Source organism: Parasteatoda tepidariorum, chromosome 4, assembly GCF_982258835.1.
Source record: "Parasteatoda tepidariorum strain Cologne lab strain chromosome 4, Ptep-v5.0, whole genome shotgun sequence".
Lineage (NCBI taxonomy): Eukaryota > Metazoa > Arthropoda > Arachnida > Araneae > Theridiidae > Parasteatoda > Parasteatoda tepidariorum.
Window position 1 is genome coordinate 29,836,791 of NC_141758.1, and position 19,557 is coordinate 29,856,347.

General features: G+C 30.7%; 2 protein-coding genes across 2 annotated transcripts; both read left to right on the forward strand.

Moving 5' to 3' along the window:
• The first annotated feature begins 298 nt into the window (after positions 1–298).
• Positions 299–3,483, forward strand: LOC122271977 (uncharacterized). Its single transcript, XM_043054871.1, has 2 exons — positions 299–314; positions 2,723–3,483. The coding sequence occupies exons 1-2, from the start codon at positions 299–301 to the stop codon at positions 3,481–3,483; spliced, it is 777 nt and encodes a 258-aa protein (XP_042910805.1).
• Positions 3,484–3,585: 102 nt separating this feature from the next.
• On the forward strand, positions 3,586–6,199 carry LOC107436483 (uncharacterized). The gene is made up of 2 exons (XM_016048221.3): positions 3,586–3,961; positions 4,800–6,199. The coding sequence occupies exons 1-2, from the start codon at positions 3,586–3,588 to the stop codon at positions 6,197–6,199; spliced, it is 1,776 nt and encodes a 591-aa protein (XP_015903707.3).
• Positions 6,200–19,557: the final 13,358 nt, after the last annotated feature.

A 19,557-nucleotide genomic window follows, 5' to 3' on the forward strand; every position in this document is an offset into this window, starting at 1 on the left:
GCTTCGCAAAAAAAAGCAAAAAAAAAAAAATCTAGTAAAATCGAAATTAAGCATTTTTTTTGGGTAAGTTCTTTTTCTTCACATTTTGTAATCTGAAATATTTAAAATATTATAAGAAAACAGCATTATTATTATTATCTCGTGGTGAAACTTTCAAAGAGTGAGCGTAATTATTCTAATTCCACATGTTTCACTCTTCAAATCGCTACCAATTTATTAGAATTTGACAGAAAGCGGAGCAGTTGTTATTTGTAATTTACTATTGAAACTGGATTCCGAGAATGATTTTCCTTTAAATATGAACAAGTTGATATGTAAGTCATTGTGTTATAGAATAATTAAAAGGAAAATAAATAAATAAATTTTCTTCCACTTTTTACATTTTAGTCACCTGGGGTGTCTATGCATGTTGTATAAGATCACGACTTCGGCGTGATAAATGCTTCCCATGAGTTAATATTATTTAATTGTAATGGAAAAAATTCTTATAGATTATTTATATTCAGTATTCCATTACAAACAAACGTAATGTATTGCAACATAAATGTAAATATATCATCTCCTTCTTCCTTCACTTTCTATGTTGTAGAGAGGTAGAATTAGTCACTAAATATTAAAAAGATTCTGCATAGATATATATTATTAAACTGCATAGAAACTGTAGCTTGTAGAGTGAAACCGATAACGAATATGAAAACAGACGTAATTACGTTTTGTTGTGTTTGTAATTGAGCCACTTTTAATTGTTGAGAAGCCCATTCAAGAGCAATGCAAGAACAAAACAAAAAATTTCAGTTCTATAAGAAGATCCCTATTCAGGAGCGTTACAAGAACAAAAAATATGAATACTTATAAACCTTTCTTCTGACCTCGCAGGGAGTCCTTTTTATTATTCATTACTATCACAACTTAAAGAAAAAATAACTTTTTTGAAGTATATCAATGAAATTGACTATATTCATGAGTTTTTGTCTTTCTCAGTATCCACCAGCTAAATGTATTGCTAGAAGATACGTTATATAATCGATCATAATGATCTTGTTCAGGTCGAAAACAATAATTTTAAAAATTTATTAAATATATTCTATTTTCTGAAACGGTAGTTTCAAAATTTTGAACAACCTCAGTGAATATTATTTATTTTTCTACATATCAAAAGTAAAAGGAAGCTGAAAATTTATTTTATATTTTTAAAAATTACATTCCTTAAAACGATTTATTAATTTATGTCTTAAAATTCAAATATTTTTAAAACGTATTCACAAAAATAATGATAATCAATTATTTAAAGCTATTTTTGGCATAGATACTTGGATAAAAGAATTTTTTAACTGTGTACAAAATGTTTCGATGATCTTGAAAACTCCTCGAGATATTGCGAAAGGGGCAAAAAGTATAATCAAAATTAAGAAAGAACATCTGATAGCTCGCCTGTCCGAACTATTGGAACCATTTCAACAGAATTCGAATTTGTTGAAAAAATGTATTACAAAAATGATCGGTTATATCAGTGATTTTTTTTATTAAAATACTGTCTGCTGCACTAATTAACTAGTGTAAATAATTAAACCAATTAACAAAGGAATATTTAAGCTTCGGACCTTGAATCGTTAAAATCTGTTCTTAGGCCTAATTCCGATCATTAGTTCATTTGCTATTCAAAGTTTTTAATATTTTGCAACGACAACGAGATACAAACAAAACAAGATATAGTTAAAACTAAGCACTTTACGCAATAAATGCTAATTATACACCTGTAATAAATCATTATTTATTACTAGATTTGATTTTTTTATTATTTAAAAGTATACATATCCAGGTTTGCCATGGGTGAATAAAATTGCAAAAAAAAGTGACAATTAAAATTTAGATTTTTAATAAAAGATATTAAAATTTATACATTTTCACATCATATATTTTTTAGATTATTAGAAATACCAGACCTCTTAGATTATTAGAAGTGCCAAATTTCTTCGCTTTGTCATAATGAAATAGTTATTTTTAGGTTAGTCTTTTTTTTCACTTTTTGTAATTTAAAAAAATATTTAAAATATAGGAAGTACAACATTATTATTGTTACCACGTGGTGACACTATTGAAGAGTGAGCGTAATTATTCTAATTCAACATGTTTAACTCTTTAAATTGCTACCAATTTATTAGAATTTGGCAGAAAGCATAGCAAATGTTATTTCCAGCTTACTATTGGATCTGGTTTCCAAGTTTGTTTTCCCTTTAAGTATGAGCAAGTTGATATGCAAATCATAGTCTTATTGAATAATTAAAAAGATAATGAATAAATAAATTTTTTACCACTCTTTGTATTTTAGTCGCCTGTGGTGTCAATGTATATGTTGTATAAGGAACAAAAGCTAAGCTCATTTATAATCTTATTAGTGAAGCTAGAACATGGATCCTAATAGATAAAGATATTAAGGTTCTTCCTCTAATAGATTTTATTCATAGTGATTTAACAGCAGTGAAAGTCAGACTCAACATAGAGGGAAGAGACCGATAAATTGTTTTTTGCCCGGTCTACCTACCCTATGAAGAGAAGGCTCCACCTGATCAAACACTGCACAAACTCCTGCAGTTTTGTGCAGAAAATAGCTAGCAGGTAGTCTTAGGGCTGGACTGCAATGCTCACCGTACTGTCTGGGGCAGCACAGACACAAATAAAAGAGGTGAGTGTCTTTTAGAATTTATTCTTAATTGCAATTTAGATATTTTGAATAAAGGCAATGACCCTACTTTCATAACTTCTAATCGTTCTGAAGTAATTGACATTACTATAGCAACACCGGCTATTAGTAAAAATATCACGAAATGGAAAGTAGATGGGAGACCATCAGATTCCGACCATCAAAACATCCATTTTGAAATAAACTCCAATATAAATACTGGCCGCTGCTTCATAGACCCCATAAGAACATATTGGAAGAAATTCCAAGACGATATCGTAGGGCTGACTGAACTGGGGGAAAATTATGTTAGAGAAAATTATGATCTAGAAATTGCAGCAGAAACTCTGCAGAACGAAATTCTAGGTTCATACAATAAAAATTGCCCAATACGTACCAAAAGAGCAGAGCCCCAATGTCTTTGGTGGAATAACTCTTTGGAAACTGAAAGGGCAAATGTTAGAAAACTCTTTAATAAAGCAAAGAAACATGGTGAGTGGGACAACTATAAAAGAGCCCTCACCTACTATAACAAAAATTTTAGGAAAAGCAAACAAGAATCCTGGAGAAAGTTCTGTGAAGAGGTAAATTCTATCTCTGAAGGAGCTAGACTCCAAAGAATCCTTAGAAGGGATGAACCCATAATGGTTGGCACCTTAAAGGATGAGGATGGAAACTTTGCTACCACTGGAAAAGAGATAATGGAAGTTATGGCCAAAACTCACTTTCCAGGAGCCATTGATATGGATAGCAATGAAGGACAGCATTTCATTGGATCTGTAAAAAGAATACAAAGAAATTAATGGACCTATGCTAAGAACATTATCAATCAAAACAATGTCAGGTGGGCTATCTCCACCTTCAAACCACTTAAAAGCCCTGGACCTGATGGAATCACTCCTATAATGATCCAAAAGGCAGGAGATCCTATCATCCCTGTGTTACCCAGAATTTACAGAGCGAGTCTGGCACTGGGACATATTCCAAAGCTATGGCAGAAGACCAGGATTGTTTACATTCCTAAACCTGGCAAAAGTAACTATGACCAGGCTAAGTCTTTCAGACCAATCAGCTTATCTTCATTCTTTCTCAAAATTATGGAGAGAATTATCGATAGGCATATTAGGGATTACCTGGGTAGCAATAACCCCTTGCATAATCTACAGTTTACCTACCAACCTGGTAAATCCACAGAGACAGCCTTACACAAGCTAGTATCTAAGATTGAAGACACCCTGGAGAGAAAGGAAATTGCATTTGCCACCTTCCTAGATATTCAGGGTGCTTTTGATAATACCTCTAACTTATCCATCCTTAATGCCTTAACCCTTTCGCGCCGACTGTCACAAATACGTAACAGCATGAAACTGTATCAATCAGGATAAAAAGATGAAACTGGTAATCAAAGTAATTCTTTAGCAGTTTATTTGTGGGCGGAGTTATAATTGTTTGATTTATTTAATTCACCATTACTTTGTTCAAAATAAAACTATTTAGTTATACTTTGAACTAACATTGATTATATATATGATTAAACTAACAATAATTAAAGAAAAAGCAAAGTAAGTCTGTCAAATTAGCAACGACTACATTTAAGTTACCGCTTTTTATTTAATTGCAACTTGATTCTGATTTTGTACAAATGCTTTTCTGAATCACCCGTCCCCAAGGGGTTAAGGGAAACAGGGATAGACCAAACTTTATGTTTATGGATAAAGTCCCTACTTATGGATAGAGTCATTCAAATGAATATCTTCAACGAGACATTAGAAAAGAAAACAACCAGAGGCTGTCCACAAGGAGGTGTTCTATCACCATTACTTTGGAATCTGGTTGTAAATAGCCTAATAAAACATCTAAATAATATAGGCTACTATACCCAGGGATATGCGGATGGCATTGTCATACTCATCCTTGGCAAAGATTTTCACATAACTTGCCAACTTATGCAAAACGCTCTAAGTTATGTAAGCAAATGGTGCAAGGAGAGGAATCTGGACATAAATCCACAGAAGACCAATCTAGTACCATTCACTTGTAAATTAAAAAGGGAAGGCTTTTTTTTCCCCAAAACTTTTTAACGTTGAAATCAATATTGCCTCTGAGGTGAAATTTTTAGGCTTAATCCTTGACCAAAAACTCACCTGGAATAAACATGTTGATTACAAACTCAATCTACCAAAAAAATGCATAATGATGTGCAGGCGCATGCTTGGTAAAAACTGGGGATTACAACCAAAAATGATGTTTTGGATGTACACAGCAATTGTCAGGCCTGCTTTCACATATGCTTCAGTGATATGGAGGTGTAAAGTGGAACAGAAAACTGTGAAGGACAAGCTGGGAAGTCTGCAAAGACTGGCCTGCTTGTGTATCACAAGCGCAATGTCCACAGCCCCTACCAGAGCACTTGAGGCAATTCTGGACCTGGCTCCTTTAGATATCTTCATGTGCAGCGCTGCCAGAATGACTGCATATAGAATGAAATTGCAATATCAATGGTATGGCAAGCCCTCTTCTGGAGGTCATACCAGTATTACTAAGAAAAGTCACCATCCAACTCTCCTTATGCCTTCTGAATGCATGGAGAGAAAGTACGTGTTTGAAAGACAATTTGAAGTAGTTCTTCCTACCAGAGAAGAATGGGATAACAACACGATCGATATAAAAAATGATGATCTAATCTGGTATACCGATGGATCAAAGAAAGGTAACCTCTCAGGACTGGGGGTCTGTGGCTTGTCACCAAGATTCAACCTTTTTGAAGGTCTTGGGGAATATGCTACTGTCTTTCAGGCGGAGGTACTTGCTATCGTAAAGTGTCTGCAGATAAATATTAAGAAGGGCTACCATGGTAAGCAGATTCTCATTTTCAGCGACAGTCAAGCAGCCTTGATGGCTCTTTACTCATTTCAAGTCAAATCAAAAATTGTTCTGGAATGCAAGAATCTCCTAATAGAACTGGCAAAAAGGAATAAAATCATTCTTATTTGCGTACCAGGGCATATGGGAATTGATGGTAATGAAAGAGCTGATGAACTCGCAAAACAGGGATCTTCTTTCAATCCAATTGGAACGGAACCCTTCTGTGGAATCAATATGAAGACTTCAAAGAAGGCTGTCCTGAAATGGGAAAAACGGGAGATGAACAAAGTTTGGCGCAATTCTCCTGGACAAAAAAATGCTAAAAGCATGATCAGCAGTCCTTCTGCAAAAATTGCTTCTGAAATTCTTAGGCTCCCAAGATTGAAGATTCAAACAATTGTAGGCTTCATCACTGGGCACTATCATTTCAGGAAACATCTACATAGATTGGGACTTTTCGAACAAGAACCAATATGTCGGAAATGCAGTGAAGCGGTAGAATCAGCACATCACATCCTATACGAATGTGATGCCCTCGCCCTCACGCGCCTCACTACCTTAGGCAATCCATATCCTAAAGAGCTTCACCTTAATTCCATTAAGGGACTGTCAGACTATATAAACAAAGTAGGCGACCCAAGACAATGGAACTAGGAAAAATTGGGCTTGGAGCATGGTACAAAATGCAACATGTGCAGATGTGCCACATATCTGACAAGCTCAAGCAAGAAAAAGAAAAGAAGATAAGGAACGCGACTTTGGAGTGTTAAATGGTTCCCATGAATTTATAATATTTGTTTGCAATGGAAAAAATTTATATAGATTATTTTTTCCATTACAAACAAACGTAACGTAATCGTATCATTACTTTTAGTAGTCTTTCAAATTAAATTTTAAAAAAATTCTGCATATAAATACAATTATTAAATTCCATAAAAATGTAGCTTGTAGAATGAAACCGATATCGAATTTAAAAGCAGCTGCGATTAAATATCCATTATAACGTTCAAAAACCTAATGCATTAGAAAAAAGTTAAAAAAAAATGTGTAATTCATTATAGCGTGAATAAAGGCTTCTTTTGCTATTTCAAAATGATACGTCACTTTTCACGCACTGAACTTTCAGACAGACATAATTATATTTTGTTGCGTTTACAATTGAACCACTTTTTAATTGTTGAGAAGCCTATTCAGGAGTGATGCAAGAACAGAAGAAATTTTCAGATCTAAAAGAAGAATACTTATCAACCTTTCTTCTGAACTCACAAGAAATCTTATCTTTTTTATTATTCATTACTATAACAACTAACAGGAAATAAAATTTTCGAAGTATTTCAATTAAATATACTATATTCATGAATTTTTCACTTTTCTTTCTCAGTATCCACCAGCTAAATATATTGCTAGAAGACACATTTAATAAACGTAAAAGAATTTAAATAATCAATTAACATAATATAAATTTAAAATTGTATTATTATTTATTACTAGATTTGATGTTTTTTTTTTAAAAAAAAACTATGCACATCCATTTTTTCCACGGGTGACTTCTATTGCAAAAAGTGGGGATGATTAAAATTTAGAATTCTAATGAAAGAGATTAAAATGTGCCTTTTTATGGCATATATTATTTAGATTACCTGAGATGCCAACTTGCTTCGCTTTGTAAAACAAATATTTCCTTGTAATATCGAAATTAAAGCGATTTGTTCATTTTTTGTAATTTGATTTATTGAAAATCTCATGAGAAATGCAACATTATTATTGTTATCACGGGGTGACGCTTTGAAAGGGCTGACGCAATTATCTTAATTCTGTAAGGTTTAGTCTTCAATTCGCTTCGAATTTATTAAAATTTTGCAAAAAACCAAAGCAGTTTTTATTTCCGGTTTACTTTTTTAAATTTGAATTCCGCGAATGATTTTCCTTTAAATATGAACAACTTGAAATCTAAGCTACATTAGCATTGAACAATAAAAGAGAAATAAATATTTAAAATTTCTACCACTTTTTAGATTTTTAGTGATCTGTGGTGACCTGCATGTCTTGTGTAAGGAACACGACTTTATGTCGAATGGTTTCTATGAATTATATAATAATATTTGTTTGTAATGGAAACAATTTATATAGATTATTTCCAATGAAATTGACTATATTCAGGAATATTTGTTTTATTTGATCAGAGTACCATCCAGCCAAATAAATTAGCTAGCGGATTTTTTTAACATGATTTCTGTTAGAACTCTCTTGTAAAAATTTGGTGAAATTTAAAATTATTATAAAATATATTTTATTTTCTGAAACGGTAGTTTTTAAAATCTGAAATATTTCATGATGAATATTACTTATTATGGTCACGTGTGTCACGTAAAGGGAATACTGCAGTCAATGAGGCTGATATGCTCTCCAGAAAGTGCGGAATTTACGTCCCTCTCTTCATTTGATTTTCAGCAAATCCTTCAATTAAACATTTTGAAAGCATAAAAATATCTATATCACAAACTTTGTATCTGGCAGCTTACTTTGTGGGTCTATACCTAAATTGTCACTGCTGCCCCCTATCCCATTAAATGATATTGTCGAGTCTCAGTAGCTCAGGGGAAGAATTCGCTTTTGTAAAGCAGAAGGTCCTCGGTTCGATACGGGGAGCGGACACTAATTTTTCTATTTCATTTATGAACATCCCAGAAGCTTCTGGAATGTTCAGTCTACATCATTTCCTCTTTAGTTGTTCCTAGGATGCTTCCAGAACATTCTATGCCAGTATAAAAGCAATCCCGTGATTGTAAAGAAGAGTTCTTAACAAACTCCTCAGGAAAATAACAAAACCAAGATGGTTTATCCGCAATAAAAACATACATAGCGACCTCAACATAGATTTTTTAGATCATCACATTGCAAAGCAAAACTTCAGATTTTTTGAAAAGACCATATACTGTGACACCGCAGGATTCAACGAAATTTTTACTTTCGAAAACTTAAGAGAAGACATAAACCTCAGACCGATTGCAGCTCATTTTTGTAGTGACATAATTTTAACTAAAATACAAAATATTTGATTTCCTTTTATTCCAATTACCAGAAAGAACCACCTTAAAGATTAAATACAAGATGAATGGGAAAAAGGCCGCTAACGGCCCCAGGCGCCCAGTTATATTTCGATGATGATGATGATGAAAGAAGAGTTCTTCTGGGTGCAGACTAGTTCCCGGTGTTTGTAATTTCTTGACGTTAATTAATTGATTATCAAAATCTCATCTTGTAATCTGCACTAACACTAAATCTAAACACTTTAACGTGACAATATAATAAGAATATTATAAATAATACATACATATTACAAATAATACATGCTAATACATAGTGTACGAAAAAAGCGTTGCCTCATTTTGTTTAGATCATTTTGCTGTTGCATGGGAGCTCAATACTTGAGCCAAACATGGCTCAAGTCAATTCATGCCTGGCTGGAATTCCCATTCATTCTGCCCATAATCAGAGATGCCAACTTAGTCCGTAAAGTTTATAAATATTTTCGAGTGGTCGTCTTTTATTGTATAATTCTCTGTTTAGTAAATTCGATCGTATTTATACTCACTACTAATTCTAAATTATTCAAATGCTCATGTCATATGCTACTCTTAAAATGAAATGTTTAGTGAGAATTGTTTTGTTTTTCTCTCAAAATTTAATTTCCAAAAGACGAGTCAGAGGAATGGTGTAGTCTATTCCCATATTAGTCATTGAATTTGTTTATTTGCGAAATTGTTCTTCCTTGTACTATCTTATACATATCCGCTATTTGGAAATATTTATTTTTCGTTCTTGTAAATATTATATTATTCGGAATTTTCTTAAAATTACATTAAATTCACATTATTGTACTGTCAACTCAGATTAATTCAATCGTTGCCTATGCTTCGAAACGTTATCCGACATCTTTATCTTAAATGAAACAAGCGATAAACAATAGTTGTCGATAAGCAATAACAGAAAGAACAAACGCAGAATGTCAATTGATGTCAGATTTTGAAGGTTTCAGTTGCCTAGTTCGATTATTGAAAATGAAATACTAGAATATTTCATAAATATATGCCTCATGTTTTCATTTTTTTCTAATAGTATATAAATATATTGCTTTATATATATATATATATATATATATATATATATATATTGCTTTATATATATATAATATATATATATATATATATATATATATATATATATATATATATATATATATCATATTTTCATTTTTTTTCTCATAGTATGTAATTGCATTGCTTTCTAAGTGCAGAGATGCCAACTGCTCAGGACCATCACCTCCTATATCAGAGAGCCTCCGCACGATTTTTCATAAGTCGTCCGCGCAGACTATTTAAAAAGTGAACTGGTTGTGCGCATGAACCCAAATTCTATTTTAAACGTACTTGAGAGAAATTTATCATATATATATATTAGAATTGAATCTGTAGTTGTATACAAGTAAATAAGACAAATCAATAGCATTCATAAATTAAACAAATTATTTGACATATGTTTGCTACCACTTTCTTATTTTCACTTGATTTTCGATTAAAGGGCTTTTTCTTAAACTGGTTTACCTTCGTAGTGGTCTGTTCGGACTATCTATAAAAAACCACGTGATTGCTTTCTGTTGTGAGAGGCATTGTCCGGAAACGCCAAAAAAATTTTAAAAACGGTAAATAACTACTAAGCTCCTCTTGCAAACATGAAGTAGTGAATTATATAAGCCTATGAATTATTTCGAAATAGTGGAGGATGAAAATCTACAAAAATTGAATTTATTAAACCAAGAATCACAATTGATAAACTACCTGTTTAAAAATAGATATTTGCCGTCTAGAGCAAGTTGTCATCTCTGTAAGTGCTGTTATGTGTATTCGTTCATGCGTCGAATTGACGCGTGTTCGAAGAGATAGGTATATAAGAAACGTCCGCAGACCTAGTGTTAATGGTAAATGCCTACCACCATTCTTTTATTCAGACATCTTTTGCAAGTTTGAGAAATGGGCCGTGGGTTTTAGGGGACAGAATTTTCTGGTAGACCAAATGCTTGCATATACTTAATTTATGACTTCCGTATACTTTTTATACAATAGAAATTCTAGAAGTGTAGTTTCAACGAACGACTAATTAGCTGAAAAACCAGCAAGTTTCTAGAATCCTACGCATTTTTGGAAAAAAATTCTTTCGACTGGTAGACAAGTCTTGTTTAATGGTATAATTTCTTGCTTTGAAATTTTGATTGGAAGTTATTTTCCACATCATTTCTTTCAAAAGTTCATATGAAACGCTACATTACTTGTGGACTTGGTTTTAAATGTTGGCAAAATAACGAAAAATTCTAAAACCTTTTATTTGTATTGTCTGCCACTCCAAAAAATATTTTGCAGTTTGCGTAGTAATTAGAACCCCTTCATTCTGTTGTCTGTACTTGGTATCCAGTGACGCTTTCATTCTCTAATTGAGATTAATTGGCAAGGAGGTTATACTCAAGTATTTAAATAGATGAACAATGGAGTTGAGATATCACCACCCACATCAGAAAGCCACCACACGGGTTTTTATAAGTAGTCTGCGCAGACTATTTAAAAAGTTAACTAGTTGTGCGCAAGAACTCAAAATTCAATAATAAAGGTATTGATATGCAACATACATACATTTGCAGGCTTGTGTGCTCAATTAATGCTTATAAGCCTTTGTCAAGTAGAAGAACATATAGCACAATATAGAGAAGGACATCACAAAGAATACATCCAGGGTTACAGCGGGATTCAAACCCGCCACCTCCACGCTTAACAGAGCGTTTGACGGGCGATACCGCTCTCCAAACGCTCTGTTAAGCGTGGAACCCATATAATAAAGGTATTTGAGAGAGATATCAGGATATAAATTTGGCCCAATATACAATCGTTAAGAGACAATTCATATTTCTCATGCACGGAACCGTCAAATACAATCCTTAATTTGCTAGTTAGTTTATCGTTTCTTATAACCGCCCTATGAGGTAAATAACATTGTTTATAAGTTTTGGGATCAGTGTTTTTAACTTTCTCAATTATCCCTTCATTTTCGTAAGAATTTATAACATTTTTATATACTTCAAACAAGGATTTATCATTTTTAAATCTCCTTTTTAATTTGTCAAACATCTCTGAAACCAGCTCGAAGTTATCATTTAACAAATGTTTTGTATTAGGTCCCCAGAGAAGTCGTACACTATACCTATTATTTTCAAAATGCGAATTAAAACTTTTTAACAATTCACTTTTATTTTCAACATTTTCTTCGATCATAGAATTCATTCCTAGTCTTTCAAGGTTTCAAAACAAAGAACAATCAACATAGGATATTATAGTATTATTTACAATCTTACTTTAACCCTTTGGGGACGGGTGATTCAGAAAAGCATTCGTACAAAATCAGAATCAAGTTGTAATTAAATAAAAAGCGGTAACTTAAATGTAGTCGTTGCTAATTTGATAGACTTACTTTACTTTTACTTTAATTATTGTTAGTTTAATCATATATATAATCAATGTTAATTCAAAGAATAACTAAATAGTTTTATCTTGAACAAAATAATGGTGAATTAAATAAATCAAACAATTATAACTCCGCCCACAAATAAACTGCTAAAGAATTACTTTGATTACCAGTTTTATCTTTTTACCCTGGTTGATACGGTTATATGCTGTTACGTATTTGTGACAGTCGGCGCGAAAGGGTTATTGGCAATCATTGGGAATCAATCACCAGAAAATCAAACAAACTATCAAAAGGATTCTCACTACTATGAATAGCTATTTTACAGCTATTCCAGAAACTGCGCCACTCACAGGCATCACCAAAAAATTTGTTTATCTCCAATTTAGGTAATTTAACGTTAGCAACGTGCTAGACATTTCCATAAGTTATATTTTCTTGCAAATTATTGTTACCACTAGTTACCGTTACTTCCTGTCTTTTAGTTTGGCATTTCAGTAAATATCCATACCTACCAACTTTTACACATTTGGCGAAGAATTTTATTTCTATATTTAAAGTGGTAGTAAAATGTAAGTCTTTTATGTATTCCTGACAATTACAAACTTAATTTAAAAATTTTTTTGACCACCACCATTTTTAAAAAAATTAAGCATATATATTAATATGTATTACTGTGGGGTCCACATAAGCATTTACAAATTACAGCATACGTTTCTGCATAAAATTGCAGTTGAAATTCTATTTTACAACCACAGGGGATAAATACTCCTCAAAAGGATTAAAAGTTGGCAGATATGAATATCCTTCGACTTTACCTACATAAACCACTACTCGCACTTGATACTCTTGACGTAGTATAATTTCACTCTTAAATTCATCGCTCTTTTTAAAATATTTTTCAATTTCCAAATCAAGAGCCTTTAAAGTTTCATTTTTTTTCAGCTAACTGATTTACTGAATCATACAAAGTATCTTAACCGGGAAGTGTTTCTAAGAACAATTTGTCAATCTTATTTATCAATTTCGGAATCAACTGCCTGATTACAGCTCGTTTCGATTTTAATTTCTCTAAATCATCCATTATAAAAATAAATAGTTCGCACGTTACTGCAATAATAAATGCAAATGCATAGATATTTAATACAATGAAATATCAAAACAAATTATTACCGACTTTAATGAGACCAAAATAAAACGCATGTTAACTTATAATATTGCAATGTTGTAAAGATTAACTTGCATGCAGATGGCCTATTTTTCGGCCCATGATGCACCATAAGGCAAATTCAATAATAATCACACAGATTAGAATGGATTAAGATAGTTCTATTCTAGCATCGTGTTCAGTCAAAAAATGTATAACTGAAAAGAGGAAGTGCAAAAAAAAAATTGCTTGTGCTCAGCGTGATCTGGTGTTATAAACCTTAATTAATAATAAAATTATTATTCACAATTATTAACAACGTGTTTGTGCAATTATTTCATGCAGTGGCAGACTATTGAAAACCAAAACTTTCAGAATCCTTGACACTTTTGAAAATACTATAAAAGCCTTTCGTTGAGAGAGCTGGAAAAAATTGGCATATGAATTCTAAAATCATTTATATGTAATGGTGTAGAAAATACATTTAAAAGATTAAGAAAATAATACATTAAAACATAAACTTATCTACCACTACAATAAATTTTTACAAAAATCAGGGAAAGATGGCAGCCTTGTATACTATATAAAACATTTGAGGGAGGTTACTTACTATTGTAATTTATTATTGAAAGGGGATTCCGATAATGATTTTCCTTTAACCCCTTGGGGACGGGTGATTCAGAACAGCATTCGTACAAAATCAGAATGTAATTAAATAAAAAACGGTAACTTAAATGTAGTCGTTGCTAATTTGACAGACATGCTTTGCCTTTAATTATTGTTAGTTTAATCATATATATAATCAATGTTAGATCAAAGTATAACTAAATAGTTTTATTTCGAACAAAGTAATGGTGAATTAAATATATCAAACAATTATGACTCCGCTCACAAATAAACTGCTAAAGAATTACTTTGATTACCAGTTTTATCTTTTTACCCTTATTGATACGGTTTTATGCTGGCACGTAGTTGCGACAGTCGGCGCGAAAGGGCTAAAGTTATTTTTTCTTTCTTAATTATAACAATGGAATTATTCTCTTTTTTCTTTTTTTTAATATCCACCAGCCCAATTTATTGCTAGTAGATACGTTAATAAAGCTTCAAACAAAGATATGTTATTTAATACAACTTTTTAATTTTTAAACATTTATTAAATATATTCTATTTTCTGAAACGGTAGTATCAAAATATTGAACAACCTAAATTAATATTATTTATTTTTCAACATCTCTCAAGTTAAAGGAAGCTATATGTCTTAAAATTGCAATATTTTTAAAATGTATTAACGAAAATAATAATAAATAGTTATTTAAAGATATTTTTTGCACAGATACTTGGATAAAAGAATTTTATAACTGTGTACAAAATGTTTCGATGACCTTGAAAATTCCTCGAGATATTGCGAGAGATGCGAAAAGTAAAATCAAAATTAAGAGAAATAAACTTATGATAGCTCGCCTGCCCAAACTATTGGAACCAATTTCGACAGAATTCGAATTTGTCGGGAAAAAAATTATTAAGAAAATGTGCGGTTATATGAGTGATTTTGTTTATTAACATACTGTGTTTATTAACATACTTATTAACATACATCGGTGAAAGCCCTTATATAGCAAGACGGAAAAGAGAAAAACCTGGTACGTAAAACATTTCATTCCCGCATTTTTTTCGAAAAAAATGAAATATCTGTAACTATTAAGATTTCTTTTATAATTTTGGCATATATATAAAACTGCTTCTTTTCCAAGATAAAGTAGATATTGTTGAAAAATTTAAAAAAAGAATAAGTAAACTCCTCCCCAAAACTAGCTATAACTGAAATGGTTTTACTACCAGCCTTTCCTCTTTTCCGTCTCTCTTTCACCCCTGCTGAGGCCTTTGTATCATTAAAAATCTGTTCTTAGGCCTAATTCCGATCATTAGTTCATATGCTATTCAGAGTTCTTATTTTTTTGCAACGACAACGATATACAAACAAGATATAGTTAAAACTAAGCACTTAACGCACTAAATGCTAATTGTAACCCTGTGACAAATCATTATTTATTACTAGATTTGATTTTTTTATTATTTAAAAGTATGCATATCCAGTTTTGCCAAGGGTGAATGAAATTGCAAAAAAAGTGACAATTAAAATTTAGATTTTTAATAAAAGACATTAAAATTTATACATTTTCACAACATATTTTTTTAGATTATTAGAAATGCCAAATTTCTTTGCTTTGTCATAAAGGAATAGTTTTTTTAGCATAGTTTTTATTTTTCACTTTTTGTAATTTAAAAAAAATATTTAAAATATAAGAAATACAACATTATTATTGTTACTACGTGGTGACACTATTAAAGAGTGAGCGTAATTATTCTAATTCCACATGTTTAACTCTTTAAATTGCTACCAATTTATTAGAATTTGGCAGAAAGCGGAGCAGTTGTTATTTCTGTCTTACTATTGAAACGGGATTCCGAGAATAATTTTCCTTTAAATATGAACAAGTTGATATGTAAATCATAGTCTTATTGAATAATTAAAAAGATAATGAATAAATAAATTCTCTACCACTCTTCACATTTCAGTCGACTGGGGCGTCTATGTATATGTTGTATAAGGAACACGACTTCGGTGTGTTAAATGGTTCCCATGAATTAATGATATTTGTTTGCAACGGAAAGAATCCATATAGATTATTTTTTCCATTACAAACAAGCGTAATGTATTGCATCATAAAGGTTAATGTATTATCTCCTTTTTCCTTCACTTTCTACGTAGTAGAGTGGTGGAAACTTTTAGTAGTCACTCAAATTAAATTTTAAAAAAATTCCGCTTATAAATACGATTATTAAATTCCATAAAAACTATAGCTCGTAGAATGAAACCGATATTGAATTTAAAAACAGCGGCGAATAAATATCCATTATAACGTTCGGAAACCTAATGCATTAGAAAAAAGTTTTAAAAAAAATTGTAATTCATTATAACGTGAATAAAGGCTTCTTTTACTTATTTTAAAATGATGCGTGATATTTCAGGCACAGAACTTTCAGAATTACTTGTATTTATATATTGTTGTGTTCATAATTGAACCAATTTTGAATTGTTTAGAAGCCTATTCAAGAACAACATCAGATCTAAAAGTAGAATGCTTATCAACCTTTCCTCTGAATTCACAGGAAGCGCATTATACTATTTTTCCCAGTGGTATTAAAACTTTAATTTTAAGCAAACAAATACGTTGAATTTGAGAAAACTTCAGTTGACAACCATGACAGTAACGCATATTATATATGTGCTTAATTTTTGTAAGAATAGTGGTGATCAATATCATTTAAAAATTGAGATTATAAAAGAAAAAATAGTATATAATTACTACCAATTTAAATATAGAAATAAAATTTTCCGGAAAATACGAAAGTGTTGGCAGGTATACACTATTTAAAGAAAAAATAACTTATTTGAGGTATATCAATGAAATTGCCTTTATTCATGAATTTTCCTCTTTTTTTCCTTCATAATATCCACCAGCCAAATTTATAGCTAGTAGATATCCTTATTAAATTTGTCAAATTTATTGAACTCGCTTCGATTCATCAGAAATTTAAAAGTCTTTATTAAACATATTCTATTTTCCGAAACGGTAGTTACAAAATTTGGAACAATTAATATTATTTATTTTTCAACACCTCTCAAGTAAAAGGAATCTGAATATTTTATTTTATATATTTAAAAATACATTCCTCAAAATGATTTTATAATTTATATGTCTTAAAATTGAAATATTTTTAAAACGTATTCACACAAATACCAATAAATAATTAAAGCTATTTTTTGCATAGATACTTGGATAAAAGAATTTTATAACTGCGTACAAAATGTTTCGATGAGCTTGAAAATTCCTCAAGATGTTCCGAAAGACGCAAAAAGTAAAATCAAAATTAAGAGAACTAAACTTTTGATCGCTCGCCTGTCCAAACTATTGGAACCATTTCGACAGAACTTAAATTAGTCGGGGAAAAAATATTAAAAAAATGTACGCTATATGAGTGATTTCGTTTATTAAAATACTGTCTGCTGCACTAATTAACTAGTGAAAATAATTAATGCAATTAACTAATGAATATTTAAGCTTTGGCCCTTGAATCATTAAAATGTTCTTAGGCCTAATTCCGTTCAGTAGTTCATATGCTATTCAGAGTTTTTATTTTTTTGCAACGACAACGATATACAAACAAGATATAGTTAAAACTAAGCACTTTACGCAATAAATGCTAATTGTAAGCCCGTAAGAAAATCCTTATTTATTACTAGAATTTTTTTTTTTTTTCAATTTAAAAGTAGGCATATTCAGGTCTGCCAAGGGTGAATAAAATTGCAAAAAAAGGTGAAAATTAAAATTTTGATAAATATATTAAAATTTAAACATTTTTATAGCATATTTTCTTAAGATTATTAGAAATGCTAAATTTCTTAGATTATTAGAAATGCCAAATTTCTTCGCTTTGTCATAAAGAAATAATTATTTTTAGCTTAGCTTTTTTTTTCGTTCACTATTTGTAATTTAAAAAAATATTTAAAGTATAAGAAATACAACATTATTATTGTTACCACGTGGTGACACTATTAAAGAGTTAGCATAATTATTCTAATCCCACATGTTAAGCTCTTTAAATCGCTACCAATTTATTAGAATTTGGCAGAAAGCGGAGGTTGTTATTTCTTTCCTACTATTGAAACGAGACTCGGAGAATGATTTTCCTTTAACAAGTTGATATGTAAGTCATAGTGTTATTGAATAATTAAAAAGATAATGAATAAATAAATTCTCTACCACTCTTTACATTTTAGTCGCCTGGGGCGTCTATGTATATGTTGTATAAGTATGCGTCTATGTATATGTTATTCCTATGAATTAATAATATTTGTTTGCAATAGAAAAATTGACGCAGATTATTTTTTCCGTTACAAACAAATGTAACGTAATTGTATCATTACTTTTAGTTGTCTTTCAAATTAAATTTTAAAAAAATTCTGCATTTAAATACAATTATTAAATTTCATAAAACCTGTATCTTGTAGAATGAAACCGATATCAAATTTAAAAACAGCTGCGAATAAATTTCCATAATAACGTTCAAAAACCTAATGCATTAGAAAAAAGTAAAAAAAAAGATGTGTAATTCATTATAATGTGAATAAAGGCTTCTCTTGCTCATTTCAAAATGATACGTAATTTTTTAAGCACAGAACTTTCAGACAGGCGTAATATTTTGTTGCGTTTATAATTGAACCACTTTTTAATTGTTGAGAAGCCTATTCAAGAGCGATACAAGAACAGAAGAAATTTTCAGATCTAAAAGAAGAATACTTATCAATCTTTCTTCTGAACTCACAAGAAATCTTTTTTATTGTTCATTACTATCGCAACTATTTTTAACTTTTCTTTCTTAGTATCCACCAGCAATATATAAATATATTGCTAGAAGACACATTTAATAAACGTAAAAAAAAATTAAATAATCAATTAGCATAATACAAATTTAAAATTGTATCATTATTTATAACCAGATGTGATTTTTTTTAAAAAAAACTATGCATATCCAGATTTGCCACGTGTGACTTCAATTGCAAAAAGTGGGGAAGATTTAAATTTAGAATTTTAATGAATGAGATTAAAATGTGCATTTTTATGGCATATAATATTTAGATTACCTGAGATGCCAACTTGCTTCGCTTTGTAAAACAAATATTATCTTGTAATATCGAAATTAAAGCTATTTTTTCATTTTTTGTAATTTTACGTATTTAAAATATCATAAGAAATGCAACATTATTATTGTTATCACGGGGCGGCGCTTAGAAAGGGCTGACGTAATTATATTAATTCTGTAAGGTTTACTCTTCAATTCGTTTCCAATTTATTAAAATTTTGCAGAAAGCAAAGCAGTTTTTACTTCTGGTTTACTTTTTAAATTTAAATTCGCGAATGATTTTCCGTTAAATATGAACAACTTGAAATATTAGCCATAGTAGCATTGAACAATTAAAGAGAAATAAGTAAGTAAAATTTCTACCACTTTTTGCATTTTTAGTTATCTGTGCTGAACTACATGTCTTGTGTAAGGAACACGACTTTACGTTAAATGGTTTCTATGAATTATATTATAATATTTGGTTGTAATGGAAAAAAACAATATAGAATATATATTCTATTTGATCTTAGTACCCGCTAGCCAAATATATTGCTAGCCTGCTTCTTTCAATATCAGTCTTTCTTCGACTCCCATGTTCAATTTTCATGCAATTTACAATTTATTATAAAATATATTTTATTTTCTGAAACGGTAGTTTTTAAAATTT